This window comes from Nannospalax galili, unplaced genomic scaffold, assembly GCF_000622305.1.
Source record: "Nannospalax galili isolate Female #2095 unplaced genomic scaffold, S.galili_v1.0 scaffold664, whole genome shotgun sequence".
In the NCBI taxonomy this organism is placed as follows: domain Eukaryota; kingdom Metazoa; phylum Chordata; class Mammalia; order Rodentia; family Spalacidae; genus Nannospalax; species Nannospalax galili.
In genome coordinates, this window is record NW_008354274.1 from 4,858,992 (window position 1) to 4,875,413 (window position 16,422).

The window sequence follows — 16,422 nt, forward strand, 5'->3', positions numbered from 1 at the left end:
ACATCTCCTCGTGACCCCGCAGCTGACAGGTCCCGAACTTAGAGAGAGAGTGCACGGGTGAAATTGGGGCGGAACTCGACCGGGCCAGCCCCGGTAGCAGAGACCCACAGAGACCGGAGAAGCAGGGACCCGCCAGCAACGCGGAGCAGACGCGCCGCTTCCCAGGTGCGCACAGGAGACCGGCGCCATGCTAGCAGCTGGCACCCCGAGATCCCTGCGCCCCCATAGATGTGAATATGCTGAACCAGCACTGGAATGGGTGAGGCCAGGTGTTATGGGAGGAATGCAGGGTGCAGCTGCTCTACCTCCAGCCACATTTCAGAGCAGCTGACCCAGCTGGGAACCATGATGAGTGTTCAGAAAGCTGGGACGGGAAGACAAAAGGATGGGCACAGCAACAGCAGGCACTGCATATGGGCTGGCAGCTTCCAGCTGGGTCTTCCTTCACCTCCACCAGCCCAGCTCCGCTGTCCCAACCCCATTTTCCTGCCTGGGCCCTACTGTTCATTTGACCTCTATGGCAATCTCACTCAATCTGGGGCCAGGCTGCTACCCACTGATGACAAGCTCAGACCCACAGCCACATGTCTTTCCTGACTGCCAATCATCTGCTGTTGGCCAAATTCTTCAGCCTTCTAACCCAATACCCACCTCAACAACCCAACCAGGACTGCTGACACCACTACTAGCTCTCATGGACATCTGTCTGTCTCCCTGCAGGTCCAGCACACTTGGTCCTGTATACTTTAAACACAACTCTGTAGATTAAAACCCTCAGTTAGGGGGCTGGAGAGATGGCTCAGTGGTTAAGAACACTGGTTGTTCTTGCAGAAGACCCCAGTTTGAATTCCAGCACCCACATGGCAGCTAACAACTGTCCGTAACTCCAGTCCCAGGGGATCCGACAGCCTCTTCTGACCTCCACGGGCATTGCACGACATGGGTGCACTTACCTACATGCAGGCAATACACGCATACACATAAAAAATAATAAAATTTTTAAAAAAGAAAATTTCTAAAAAAACAACAACAAAACCAAACCCTCAGTTAGACTCCAGTTCACATACCCAGCCCAGATTAGAAAATCTCACCCTGCTACCCTGCCACCATTCCTACATGTCACCTGCCCACAGGCCCCTCAGGACTGAGCAAAGGCTTCCAACTTTGTCTGGTCAAATGTGGCTTTCCCCTGACACATGCATTCTTTAACACTGTGCTTAAAGTAGGTCATAAGGCTAAAAATAAATCACTAGGAATAAGTGTTTCTATGTTCCCAGACCTGCTCAATGAAGTAGCCTGAGCTGGCCACTCATTTTATTCTGACACTACATACAGGATCCAGACCAAACAGTGCTGTGACTTTGAGGGCAGTGTGAGCTACATGTTGAAAATTTGTCTCAAAATCAAAGTGCACCCAACATCATCCCTGTGAACGTACACCTGAGCCAGAATGTGAATAAGAAGCTCAGTCAAACCTGACAGCTGACCACTGCCATCAAAAACTATTGTCCTGGGATGAGGAGACAATTCGGAGCTTGTTGCACAGGTGTTAGGACAGGAGTGTGGAGCCCCAGAACCCACGTTACATGTAGGCCTGTTGGTCTGCTGGTCCTTCCAGCACTCAGGAGGTGGAGATGCGGGATTCTAGGAGCAAGCTGGTTAAACCGGCTAAACTGGTGAGCTCTGGGTTGAGTGCAACCGAGGACGACACTGCGCGCGCCCGCACACACGCACACACACACACACACAATTTTCTTAGCCATTTCCTGATCTCCTCCAGGTCTCCCTGTGTATTCACCCCTGAAGGGAGGCCACTGGACAATGACTCAGCACTTCCAGGGTGACTTCGTGTCTTGCCAGCTACCCAAGATTTCCTAACCAACCCAGGAGCACAACTGATTCTCCATGGCTGTGGAGGGGAAGGTCCACTGCAATCATCCTTTCCACTTGGCAAACTGAAAAAGAACAGGGTAGCCAAGCAGCTTGTGAGGCTCAAAGATCCCAAGTGACCAAGAAAACTGTGTCCCCAGTGCTCTTGGAACATGGCTTCCAAAGGCACATGCATGTATGTATGTTCAAGGGTCTCTCCACATCCAGGGTCTCTACAAGGCTGCCCCAGCCCCAAGTTCTCAGGGCCAATCACAACCAGAGCCCCAACCGCAGGCTTGCTCCCAGTCACTACTACACGGGTAGGGTCTGGAGCAGTGGGTCACTTGCAAAGACTCAGACCCAAGTCACTGAGAAGCTAGCTCAGAAGCCATCTCCCAGCCTCTGTACCCATTTGGAAGTACCCAAGAGCTCAGTGCTACGGCCACTGCATCCACATGGAGTGGGACAGGTGCTGAGGCCTGGCCACACACACTTGCTCACCTGAGTGCGTAGGTGTAGCCGGTGTTCTCCGGCACACACTGGGGTGGGGTATACGTGTGCAGTCGAGAAAAGTCCATGTTCACTGTCTCAGACCATGCTGCAGGGACACAAGAGGACCAGGTGTTAAAGGTTAGCCCAACTCCAGCCAGCACTTCATTTTGACTTTAACAAAGGAGACAACTTTTCTCAGCTACAAGACAAAGAACTGTCATGTCTAGTCTCCTAATATGCACATGAAAATGAAAACAGGAGGGCTGGGGGAAAGCCTAGCTGCACAAGCATGAGGACTGGGAATTGACGCCCTGGAGGAACCCATGTAGAGCCAGCATTCCAACAGTCAGATGGGAGAGAGGGTGGGGAATTCCTGGACACCCACAGGCCAGCTAGGCTGGCCAATTACAAGATGCGCTGTCTCAAACAAAGTGGACAGTGAGGGTCAACACCTGAGGGTGTCCTCTTGCCTCCACATCTGCATCATGGTACATGTGAGTATGTGTTTATAAACACACACACACACACACACACACACAAAAGCAAAAACAAAATATATCAGGTGGACTAGGCAAGGTAGTGCACACCTATAATCCCAGTGCCAGGAGGAGCCTATTTGGGTCTATATGGTGAGACCCTGACTCAGAAAAAAAAAAAAAGTAAAGTCTTGGACAGGACTGTCATGATATAAACCAAGCACTTTCAAAAACACTACCTGGGACTCTAGTCCTTTTCCGAAACGTAACTTTTCATTTCCTAAAAGGGTCAAGATGCTCTGGTCTTGTGAGTAAGGATAACTATTAACTGGAAGGTGACTTTCATCCAGGGTCAAAGGCAGCATTCTCACACTACTCCACCATAAGCTCAGGTTTTCACAAGCAAAAAAAATAAGCAGCATAACAAAAGCTACGGAGGCTAATCAAAGGTTCTGAAGACTCTATACTCCCCTACGTAAACACACATCGCTTTTCAAGTTGTCTTGATTTCTCTGCAATGACTCAAACTTTCCACACTGGCTAAAGGGGATCTAACACACTCTTCCAGCCAGTGGCACCCACATACTTGTCACATTCACTAACTCAGACACACATATATACACATAGTAAAAATCTTAAACTTTAAAGTACTCAAGCACACATGTACAAGCACACATGCATTCATACTGAGACCACCAAAAGCCCTTGAGGTTGCAGGAGACTGCCTGAAACGTGCATGCCCAGTATGTGCAAGGCCCTGGATCCCATCCTAGCACTGAAAAACACAAAATAGAACAAAGTCCCCACAGTGGTGGAATCACCACCTGTTGAAAACTCCAGGGAAGTCAGGAGTGTGGCTCTCACCTGCAACCCCACCTTTCTGAGGTGGAAGACTGTTCTAAGTTTCAGGTCAACCTGAGCTACAATAGTGAGACCTTGTCTAAAAAAGACCAAGGTGGGAAAAAAATCAAAACAAAACCCAATGACCAACCAATCAAAACACTCTAAAGAAGCCAGGTGTGGTGGCTCATACCTGCAATCCTAGAAATCAGGAGGCAGAGGCAGGAAGATCATTGCTATTTTAAGGCCAGTTGAGTTACAAAGCAAGTTCCTATCTGAAATAAAACAAAATATAAAAGAAGAAAACTCTAAAGAAAATAAAATGGAGCCCAGGTGTGGTGGCACACGCTTTCAATCCCAGCGCTTGGGAAGCAGAGGCAGACGAATTTCTGTGAGGCCAGCCTGGTCTACATAGTGAGTTCCAAGCCAGCTGGGGCTACATGAAGACCCTGTCTCAAAAAGGCAAAAAAAAAAAAGGGAAGATAGCAATATCCAGGCATGGTGGCACACAACTGCATCACAACACTCAGGAGACACAGGCAGGGGGCACAGTTTATAAGCAGCCAGCTCTGAGACTCCATGTCAAATGCTGCTGTTACTACAGCACTGATTTCTTCTCTCTTTTAGTCTTTTTGAGATAAGTCTTACCCTGTCCCTCAGTCTGTCCTCAAACTCTGGGTTCAAGCACTCCTCCTGCTTCTGCCTCCAGAGTCACTGGGACAACAGGCTTGCCAGGTGTGTCTAGGAACTTGTCAGAACATGTGTAGAACACCTCAGAGCACTCGGGCCTTCATGAACACATACCCGGCAGGTTTGGCTCTGCAAAACCTGGACTTTTTGCAAATAACAGTAATGGATTACTGAACCCATGTAACACCTGATACCTGCTTAGCTGCCTCCATCTCCCTTTGTGCACTAATGACACTTTAACTGACACAGAAGAGACCTGCAAGGTGCAGAGCTTCATGGCCTCCACACTGGCTCTGCCATGTAGAACAGGGCCACACCCTAGCAGAATATAATAAAAGATTCTGAATGCCTGTGTCTGGTGACGGTTTACTAGGCAACAGAAACGCACTAGAGGAATCAGTAGCTGCTCCAGTTCTCACCCTTTAAGACAAAGGTCCAACTTTTTCTCTATCCCCCAATACTAACTCAGCATCAAACTCCAACCTCCTGCTTCCAATCCCCAGCTGACTTTCCATACTGCTGTCTTATGGCACCTGTGCTGATGAGCATCATCAAGTCTTGGTCCAAAGCTGCCCCAACTTCTACCAAGCAAGTCTGCACATCTTAGTGGGTAGGGGAACTTCTGAGCTTGGCTCACACACCCTGGGGTCTGCAGATCAGCAGACAGAGGGGTCACTGGGGGGAACCTTGGAGGCAGACTCAGCCCTGCGTCCCATTTGTTGCACCGTTAGCCATGGCAGTGCAGACCAACCACAGGGCCTCAACAGCCAGAGCTGGGGAACAGGGACACGTGAGAGAAGATACGTGTGGCTTTGTCTGAAAGACCTTGGCACAATCACACTTGCAGTCCCATGAAAACTACATGCACAGAGTCAGCATCTCCTTGCCTCATCCTGGTTCCTGAGTCACAGGACATCTAACAAATCTGTGCCACCATCACCCATGGCACTATCTGAAGAGAGCTTAACATAAGCCTCTGAGTAAAAGTCTGTGGAGACAAAAGCAGCCACAGGCCTAGTTCCACCTTCCCATCACAGGCCCACAGAGGCGTGACAGACCTGCAGCTGAGAGGGGCAGCTCTAGGAAGGTGTTTGCCAGCCAGCTGTGGAAGGGAACCAATGTGGACACATGCTGACTGAAGGAAGCAGTGACTGTGAGGCAGAGCCTGGCCACCAATCAAGCAGGAGCCCTAGGATCAGGCTCCCCAGAGAAACCCCTCTGAGCATAAGGTTGTATGCAGACCCATCACTCTCCCCATTTCCCAACACCTCTAGTGAGGATGGAGCCCTGACCCCTGACCTGGGCCCAATCTGACCAGATATCAGCCACACCCCAGGAAATGTGCATGCACGCACGCACGCACACACACACACACACACACGCATGCACATACATAGAGGCACACATGCATCTAAATGTATACACACATTCATAAGTGCAAAAGGCCAAACCCATCCAGGGCAGGAGTTGCTGGACAGAGCTCCAGAGGCAGGGGAGCAGCCAGCTCCTACCCCAGTTCACAGCAGATCTGAATTACAGGATGAGACAGTTAACATTAGAACTGATTTTTTTTTTGGTCTTTTTGAGATGATCTCCCTGTAGCCCCAGCTGTCCTGGAACTCACTATGTGGACCAGGCTGGCCTTGAACTCACAGAGATCGCCTGCCTCTGCCTCCTGAGTGCTGGGATCAAAGGCATGTGCCACCACGCCCAGCTGATTTTAATCTTTTGCAGCACCCCTGCAATAAGAGAAATTCAGGAGGCTGAGGCAAGAGAACTGCATGAATTCAAGGCAAGTCCAAGCTACAGAAGTACCGATTGTCTCACAAAACCAAAGAGGACAGAATGAAATAAGGAACTGCCTGACAGAGAACAGACATGTACTCAAACACTAGTTATAATTACTTTGTGGAATAATGTTAATATAATCTATGCTTTAAGTTAAAAAAGAGAATGAGAGATGGGCAAACGAGATGGCTTAGCAGGTAATGGAGCTTGCTCCCAAGCTTGATGACCTGTGTTTGATCCCTGGAACCCACCTAGTGGAAACAGAGAACCAACTCCCACAAGCTGTCCCCTGACCTCTGTGGCACCATGCACTTGTTCATTCTCTCTCTCTCTCTCTCTCTCTCCCTCCCTCCCTCCCTCGCCCCACCCTCTCTCTTTCTCTCACACACACAAATAAATAAATAAATGAAGTTTAAAAACAAATTTAAGATTAGTTTTCTCCTAGGCCAGCAATCCCAGAGATGGGAGATTAACTTGCCCTGCCCTACATAAAAGACCAAAGTCCACTGATCAGCATGCATGACTCAGACCTGACTTGGCCCTCACAAGTTCTAACACCTGCAGGCCAAACACAGTCTACTCTGCCTCCTACTGATGTCTGGGCACAGACTTTGCATCTTCCTGCTACTCCTGCCCCCTTGTCCCTATCCTGGCTGCTAACCATAGCTTGCCTTCTGGCCACACTCTGCAGAGGCTGCTCAGGTGGGACAGTCTGTGGACCTCATGGGAGGTTATCTGCACCACAGGCTGAACAGCAACAAGACTGTAAGTGAAGGAACACAACTGTTCTCAGAAGCAGAAAACCCTGAAAAGATGTTGATCAGGAGAGGTCATGCAGCTCTTCCAGCCCCTCCTGCCAGCTACAGTGTTTACCACTGGCATGATCTTTTGGTACATGGGCACCCTGGCTAAGAGAGCAATGACTTACTTGAATCCAGGTTGGTGCAGAAGCAAAAACAGGAGCTGGGGCTCAGGCTCCTGGGTATCAGCTCAGTGTGCCCCACGACCCAAGTTCCTGGGACTACTCTAGTCTGTAGAGGATCCCCATGAGCTGAGCAAGAAAACACAGGTGGAGAGCCTGCACTCCAGAAAAGCACACACCTTGGGCAATGTGGCCAAGAGAGCCCTCTGCAAGTGGAGAAGTACTGTCTTCCAAGTCACCCAGACAGAGGATCTGCCTTTGTCCTGTGCTTACTGCTGGCCAAGAGAACACAGGCTGCATAGGCCATAGAGGGAAGCCACAAGCTCTAAGGAACTGTCTTTACATGACCATTTTTGCTCTTTTTCCAGTACCAAGGATAGAAGTCAGGGCCTTTCTCATGATGGGCAAATAATCTACCACTGAGCCATGCTCCCAACCCCTCACTGAGGGATTCTAGGCAGATGCTCTACATAGACACTAAGCCATAGCCCCACCCCCCAGTGGGGAATTCTAGGCAAGCGGTTGACCCCAAGCCAGGCTCCCAGCCCTGGAAGTGTCTTCACAAGCAGTCATATCTCAGGATCCTTCTTCAGTCACACTGAATTCTCACTCAACATCATTCACCCCTGCGTTTTATAACTGTAGGTTCCACACACTGTTAGGATGAAAATACAAAGTGCAGGTCTTGCCTGTGAGGGCACGGGTGAAAATGAATTTTAGCCTTTTCACCCTTATTACCTGAACTTTCACCACCTAGAATGCCTGTCTATACTCACCTCACAGTGCCGTAGAAAACATGGTTGAAACATCTCAGAACTTAATTAAAAGTAGCTTCAAGAACATGACACAAAGCTAAGGCACAGACTAGAACTGCAGTTCTAAAATAAAACAAGCACAATCTTTCCCTCCTGGTCCCTGCAGGGAATGAGCTGCCTGGGTTGGGCCTAAGGCTACGGGTCTCACAGATGTGAGCTGCGCCCACAGTAATGAGTAAAGAATGACAGGACACTAGGGCCCTGGAAAGGCAAACTTGAAAACTGGCAGCAGACCTCCACATGTCCAGAGGGCAGTGGAGTGTCAGGAAGCTGCAGTCAGGTTGTAGTCCTGGTGCTATCACTGATGAGGTGCATCCAGAAAGCCATTCCCACAGGGGGAACACAGCACATCCACCCCAAGTGAACTCAAATCTTGAGACTCAGGTCTGAGAGTGCATCCTGAGCCCTCATTGCTGTCCACGTGGGATGGGAGGAGGGACACCAGGCCTTCCTCCAGCTTCCCAGAAAGCGCCTTTTGTCACGGGCCTCACCCAGTGGGTGCTCTAAGCCCTGCCCCACACCAACTCAGGTTGTGTGTACCCTCAGTCCTTCTAGATGCTCAACCTGATTTTTCCCCAGGGACCTTCCAGAAGGCACACGGGTGCAGCACACATATCATGCCCTTGCTTGTTCTAACTCCACCTCACCAATCCTTATGCGCCCAGGACTTGGCTTCCACAGCAGCTAGGTGCTACCTGTCCATTAAGGAAAACACTTGTGGGGGCTGAAGAGATTCAACAGTTAAGAGCACTGGCTGCTCTTAGAGTTCAACTCCCAGCACCCACATGGCATCTAACAACTGTCCATAACTCCAGTTCCAAAGAACTCCAATGCCCTCTTCTGACCTCAGGGCCCTACATGAAACAGGTACACTTCTATGCACACAGGCAATACACTCATACATGTAAAATTAAAAAAAAATTTTTTTTGGTCTTTTTGAGACAGGGTCTCCCTGCAGCCCCAGCTGTCCTGGAACTCACTATGTAGACCAGGCTGGCCTTTATCCACCTGCCTCTGCCTCCTGAGTGCTGGGATTAAAGGCATGTGCCACCACGCCCGGCTAAAATAAAAACATTTTTTAAAAAGAAAAATACTTGTAAAAGTGTCCACCAACTCCTTTCCTACCACCTGTTTCCTTCTTTTTTGTGGCATGAGGGATGGAACCCAGGGCCTTGCGTGTGCTAGGCAAGTACCCTACCTTGAGCCATATCCCAGTATAACTTCTGTATTTTTTAAATTTGTTTTTATTTTATGAATGTTTTGCCTGCAGAGAGGTGAAGATAGGTGAAGTTGACTCAAGATTACCTCCAGTTCCAAATTAGTCATTTACGTATATGCAGCAAGGCCCTCCAACTAAAAAACAAGTAATTCTGTCATCCCCTTAAAAATAAGTATCTGGGGCTGGAGAGATGGCTCAAAGGTTAAGAACACCGGTTGTTCTTGCAGAAGACCCGAGTTCAAATCCCAGCACCCACATGGCAGCTAACAACTGTCTGTAACTCCAGTCCCAGGGGATCCGACGGCCTCGTCTGTCCTCTTCGGGCATTACACGACACGGGTGCACTTACCTACATGCAGGCAATACACGCATACACATAAAATAAAAATAACAAAATAAAAGTATTTAAAAAACCCTTAGATCAGGTGTGGTATAGGGTATGCTTGTTTTCACAGCACTAGGGAGGCTGAGGTAGGAACATAGAGAATCAGGGGCCAGTCTGGGATTACATAACCAGATTCTACCTTAAAAAAACATAACTGCAGGGTTGGAGAGATGACTCAGTAGTTAAGAGCACTGGCTGCTCTTGCAGAGGACCCAGGTTCGATTCTCAGCACCCACATGGCGTCTAATCCAGGGGATTTGATACCCTCTTCTGACCTCCAAGGACACTGTATGACACAGGTGCACTTATATACATGCAAGCAATACATTCATACACATAAAATTAAAAAACTGCATGGTGGCACATGCCTTTAATCCAAGCACCTGGGAGGTAGAGGCAGGCAGAGCTCTGTAAGACTGAGGCCAACTTGGTCTACACAGGGAGTTCCAGGCTAGCTGGGGCTACAGCAGCAGAGATGGTTTAGTGGTTAGGTGCACTGGCTGCTCTTCCACAGGACTCAAGTTCAGTTTCCAGCACCTACATGGTGGCTAACAGTTCCAAGGGATCTGAAGCTCTCTTCTGGTCTCCATAGGTATACATGCATGTGGTGCACTTAATGTAGTATGCAAAACATTCATACACAATGTGATGCATGGCTTTAATCCCAGCAGTTGGGAAGCAGGGTTTCCCCAGTCTCAAAAAAAGTCAGTGGGGTGTGGTGACAAAGGCCTATAATTCCAGCCCCAGGAGGTCTGAGGTCAGTGTGGTCTACATAGCAAGTTCCAGGCCAGGCAGGGCTATATAGAGATCCTATCTCAAACCCTCCCACTCAAAAAAACAAACAACAACAAAAAAAGCACAGCACTAAACTCTATGTGACAGTACAGTCAATGTAATCCCAGATACCTTGGAAGCCTGAGACAGTAAATCTAGATTTAAGGCCTGTCTGACCTAGAGCAAATTCACAGCCAGCCTGCACAAGACCCGTTTCAAAATAAAAAGGTTTTTTAAATGGCTCAGTGGTTAACACTGTTCTTGCAGAAGACCCGGGTTCAAATCCCAGCACCCACATGGCAGCTAACAACTGTTTGTAACTCGTTCCAGGGAATTTGACGGTCTCTTCTGTTCTCCGTGGGCACTGCATGACATGGGTACACTTACCTACATGCAGGCAATACATGCATACACATAAAATAAAAATATTAAAAAAAAAAAAAAAGGAAAAGACACAGGAGAGCGAGAGAGAACACACGCTCAGTAATCCAGCATGCTTGAGGACATGGGTTCAATCCCCAGTACTGGGAAAACAATAACCAGAGTGGCTGTGGCAGACATCCAGCAGCTCTGCTTTACAGCACCCACGCCCCAAGGGAATCCTCTGCCCCAGGGAGAATCACTGGTCCAGCAAGCCTTTTCACACCGCCTGCCTCTAACCTGCAGCTTAATTCTGCAAAGGTCAAAAGGCATCTGTCACAGAGATCTTGTCTCTACACTAAAATTCTCAACCTGCACCATCCATGTGCCCTTATGGGACTGAACAAACTTGGAGCTCCAGCCAGACCAGAGGAGCACTCTTTCCCAGGTTGTCAGAGGCAGAGCCCAGCAGGGCACTGGGTGAGGAGTGGCTCCAGGGCAGCTCTGAGGTCCTATTTCTCATCTGTTGCCCAATGCAAGTGAGCAGCTTCAGATAAAGAGCTAGTAGTCTCAGATTCACCATCGGAAAATCAGGTGGGGTCCAGAACAGCAGTGGGGAGCTGGACCAAAGCTGGGGAGCAAGGGGAAAGAGAAAACCAGAGCAGGTTTTCAACCAAGGAGGTGACCTGGCCGACCTCCCACAGCCCCCTGAGCAGTCACCAAAAGCAACAGAGAACTCCTTTTCCACATGGCCTGAGGATTATGTGCCACAGAGGTGCCCTGCCAGTCCCCTGGACTCTCTCTTGCCTCACTTGAGTCCTCTTAGGCAGGACATGAGTTTTGAGTTGAAAGAAGGGCAGCTCCATCCTGGGTCGCCAGCTATAAAAATGCCTTCATTGTTTATCAGGAACAAATTCAGACTGGTCTTGTTTACGGGATCTGGTGCCAGAGGAGCAGAGTATCTTGGGGGTGGGGGGGGGGGGCTCAACTATCACAAATATAGGAGGAGGGGGCTGGAGATACAGGTCAGTGGTTAAGGGCACTGACTGCTCTTATAGAGTACCCAGGTTCAATTCCCAGCACCCACATTGCAGGTAATAACCATCTGTAACTCTAGTTCCAGGGGATATGATGCCCTCTTCTGACCTCCAGAGGATTTGCATGACATGGGTGCACTTACACATATGCAAGCTGTATCTGCATACACATAGCAGGCAATACACTCATATACATAAAATAAAAATAACAAAATATTTTAAAATATATAATATTAATAATATAATAAATATCTTTAAAAACAATAATAATAAGCAAATCCAGGAGGGGGAAAACATTAAATACCCATGTTCTTTGAAAATAGGTCAGCCAAGATCCTCTATTTAAAAATATGCTGAGCACAGGGCCAGAGAGATGGCTGAGTAAAGGCACCTGCTGCCAAGCCTGACAACATGGTGGAAGGCAAGAACCAACTCCCACAAGCTGTGCTGATTTCCAAATGGGTGCCATGGTATGCCCCCATACATATATACATAAAATGTATTGAACAGATATCCGATTCCACACAAAGGCAAATATGCATGGGAAGAATAGGAAAGAGCCACAGAAGGAAATTTCTGGAAGTCAGATGAATGAGAACTGACTAGAACCCAAAATACCCAATGAGCTTTTGCCATGGGGAATACCTTTAGTACCTAGTTTTCCACTGTAGAATCCCAAGGACTAGCTGGGCATGGTGGTGCATGCCTTTAGTCCCAGCACTCAGGAGGCAGAGGCAGGTGGATCTCTGTGAGGCCAGCCTGGTCTATATAGCAAGTGCCAGGCCAGCTGGGGCTACAAAAAAAAAGAACCCCAAGGACTAAGAACTAGTAGTACCCACTTAATACCTGGAAACCCATAAAGTAGCAGGAGGGGCATTCAAAAGTTTGCTGGAGATGCCCCCAGGCAAAACCACAAGATCACTTCAGTGGGTACAGAAAATGTACTGAAGAACTGCATGCCCCTTCATGCATGACAACCCTCAACCAGCCAGGCATGGCAACACACATCTGCAATCCCAGCTTGGCAGGTAGAAAGACTCCCAAGTCTGAGGCTAGCATAAGCTACATAGCAGACTCTGCCTCACAAAATAAAAGGTTGGGGGGGGGGTCAACTGGTAGACTGCCCACCCACCATATATAAACTCCTGGGTTCCTGGGCATGATACTACACAGCTGTCAAGGAAATAGCACCTTTGGAAGTAAAGGCAGGAGGATAAGAAGTTTAGGGTCATCCTAGCTATACAGTCTCTGGACTAGAAACCATCAGAAAAAAAGTTGTTTTTTTCCCTCTTCAATAAACCACTGAAGTTCCTCAACACTATGCAGGCATCCAGGAAAAGCTCACAGCTGACATCACACCCAAAGGTGAGAAGATGGAGCTTCCCTGAGATCAGGAGCCAGACAAGGCTGGTGGCAGCAGCTTCCACTCCTGGAAGCTCCAGCCAAGCACTCAGTCAAGCAAAGGAGAAAAGGCAGGCACACTGGAAAATTAACACAACCGCCACTCTAGATGATGGGATTTCACACACAGTAGTGACTATGAGACCTAAGGAATTCAGCAAAGTTGCAGGTCGACCCACACAAAGCCTGCTGTACTTCTATACAAGAGCCAGGAACAGTGTGAAAGTGAAATAACTCTAGCCACACAAGTGCAAGACTTGTACACTGACAGCCACAAGCACTGTTGGAGGAAATGTCAAAGGCCAACCAAGTGCAAGGGCAGAAAGACTCTCCTGACAAGGATAGGGCTCCCCAAGGAACCCACAGATGCACTGTAACCTCTGTCAACACCCCAATGGCCCTTTCTGCAAACTGGAAAAGCCACCTCTCATTTGCACAGAAAAAGAACAGAGCAGGAGGAATCATTCAAAATCTACTACAAGCCGGGGGGCGGGGGGGTGTCCTGGCACTGGCACAAGGACAGACACAGAGACTGACAGATCGGAGTTCAGAGCTCAGAGGCGGACGCTTATGTCTGCACAGGCCAACCCATAGTGACAGGGAGCTTGATCATGCTGAAGGGAAAAGAATCTCTTCAGCAAACAGTGCTATAACAGCTGAGCTTCCATAAAAAGAAAAAAGTTAGTTGGGATAGTTGGGAGGCAGAGGCTGGTGGATCTCTCTGAGATCCAGGCCAGCCTGGTCTAAGTACCAAGTTCTAGGCCAGCTGGGGCTACAGAGAGACCCTGTCTCAAAAAGACCAAAAACAAACAAACAAACAAAAAGAATAAAGTTAGACTCCCACCACCATCACACATGAACTCAAGGTCAAAGACCTAAACATAGCCACTAAACTATCAAACTTGGAGAAGAACACAAAGTGAGTCTTCATGGCCTGGGTTCCCAGTACTACCAGCTACAGAAAAGAACTAAAGTGCAATTTATCAATCTGAGCATCAAGATTTCAAAGGGTGGGGTGATGAGAAGGCTCAGTGGGCAAAGTTTCCCACTTAAGCCTGATAACCTGAGTTCAATCCCTTGGTCCCATGTAATGGTAGGAGAGAATCAACTCCACAAAGTTGCCTCTGAAATCACATGCAGCATGACTCACACGTGCCCAGAGACATGACATCACACATACACACACAATAAATAATAATAGAAAAAAAAGTGAAGTCATAGCAAACACCTACAATCCCAGCAGAAGGCAGGAGGACCACAGGTTTGAAGCCAGTTTGGGATTTATATTGAGATCCTGTCTCAAAAAGAGGAAGGCAGGGGTTGAGTTGGGGGAGAGAAAGTATTTACAAGTCATGAGTCTGACAAGGGTCTTCTAACCAGAATGTATAGAGAATTTGTAAAACTAAAAAAGACAACCCAAGCCGGGCGTGGTGGCGCACGCCTTTAATCCCAGCACTCGGGAGGCAGAGGCAGGCGGAGCTCTGTGAGTTCAAGGCCAGCCTGGTCTACATAGTGAGTTCCAGGACAGCTGGGGCTACAGGAAGACCCTGTCTCAAAAAGAACCCCCCAAAAAAGACAACCCAATAAAAAGACAGTAAAGTAGCCATACACACATTTATCCAAAGATACATAGACAATCAGCCTGACATGGTGGTGCACGCCTTTAGTCCCAGCACTCGGGAGGCAGAGGCAGGAGGAACTCTATGAGTTCAAGGCCAGCCTGGTCTACATAATGAGTTCCAGGACAGCTGGGGCTACAAGAAGCCCGTCTCAAAAAGACAAAAAAAAAAAAAACCAATCATGGGACCCGGGGGGAACAGCAATCTGGGAAATGAGGCTTCATGCCCACTGGGGAGTCGGGGGGGGGGGCAGTAATTGTACAAAAAGGAAATAAGCATAGCAAACATGTAGACAAAGTAGGGCTCTCCTACATTGTGGGTGAGAGTATAAAACAGTCTGGCCGATCCTCACCAAGTTAAACATAGAATTACCATGTGATCCAGCAACTCTACTCCTAGGTATACAAGCCAAGAACTAAAAACAGGTGCTCAGGAACTGGAGATAATGGTCCAGTCAGGGAAGTGCTTGCCACACAGCATGAGGACCCCAGTTTGATCCCAGCACCCATGGCAAACAGCTGGGCTCAGCAGCCTGCACCTATAATTCTAGAGCTGGGGAGGCAGAGAGAGAAGGATCCCTGGAGCTTGCTGGTCAGCCACTCTAGCCAAATCAGTGAACCTCAGGTCCCAGTGAGACCCCACCGCAAAAAATGAGGTGGAGAATGACTGAGGAAGACACGGACTTCAACCTCTGGCCTCCACATGCATACACACATGCACATGCAAGCAAACACACAAACATCAACGCTCACAAAGGAAAACAGGTGCTCAAGTAAAATGTTCCCAGATGCACTAGTTACATTAGCCCACAGGTGTGAACAACCCGAATGTCCTGACATGGGTAAACAAGATCTAATAGTCTTGAGATAGCTCAGCAGGTAAAGGTGCTTGCTGTCAAGCCTGACAACCTAAGTTCAATCTGCAGGACCCACATGGTAGGAGAGAACTGACTCCTGCAAGCTGTCATCTGACATGCGCACACACTAAATAAAATGTAGTTTAAAAAAAAAAAGATTTAATGGGTCCATACAAAGGAAAATGATTCAACTACAGAAAGGAATGGAATAGGGACAAAGGCTACAGTAGGGGTTAGCCTTGAAGACACTTTAAGTAAAAAAAAGTCAGATAAAAGACAAGCACATGACAGGATATGCCCAGAACAGGGAAATCCAGATGTCAGCGGTGGCTAACGGGAGAAGTCCCCAGGAGGGACTGCTTGGTAGGTACTGGGTTTCCGTTTAGGGTGATGAAAGGTTGATGGAGCTAGATAATGGAGATGGTTGTGTAACACTGCATACAGCTTAAATGGAAATTTCACCCCTCTTTCACACATATACACAAAGTAGCTGGCTACCATGTCTCCTTTCATCCCTCCCAGAAAGCACCAGAAGGTAACCTGAGACTGCCAATCTGAGGAAAGTGTCTCTCCAAATCTCTGGCTCAACTCTCAATTAAGGTAGGATGGAACACCCCAGGGAATCCAAAATTCCAATGGAAAAAACAAAAGGCAGCAGGGCTGGGTGGTGTACACCTCGAATCCCAGCACTTGGGAGGTGGTGATAGGAGATTCTGGAGTTCAAGGCCAGCCTGGGTTACATGCCACCCTGCCACAGAAAAGAAGAGCACGGGGCCAGATTTCAGGAAGGGGAAGAGTCCTGGGGAGCTCTAAAAGTGTGGAATAACCAAGTGAAAATACCACACAGGTGCACTGGCGGGAAAGCCAGGCAAATTTCCT

General features: G+C 48.4%; 1 protein-coding gene across 5 annotated transcripts in view; it reads right to left on the minus strand.

The window, feature by feature from the left end:
- Positions 1 to 16,422, minus strand: part of Sun1 (Sad1 and UNC84 domain containing 1) — a 56,467-nt gene that overhangs the window by 39,237 nt on the left and 808 nt on the right. For 4 of the 5 annotated variants that reach the window (XM_008851445.2, XM_029555147.1, XM_008851444.3 and 1 more), the window contains exon 2: positions 2,371 to 2,467. The exons of the other annotated variant lie outside the window; for it this stretch is intronic. In XM_008851445.2, the coding sequence (XP_008849667.1) occupies positions 2,371 to 2,447 (77 nt within the window). In that variant the 5' untranslated portion in view covers positions 2,448 to 2,467. The remainder of the gene's footprint in view (positions 1 to 2,370; positions 2,468 to 16,422) is intronic. 5 annotated transcript variants of the gene reach the window in all.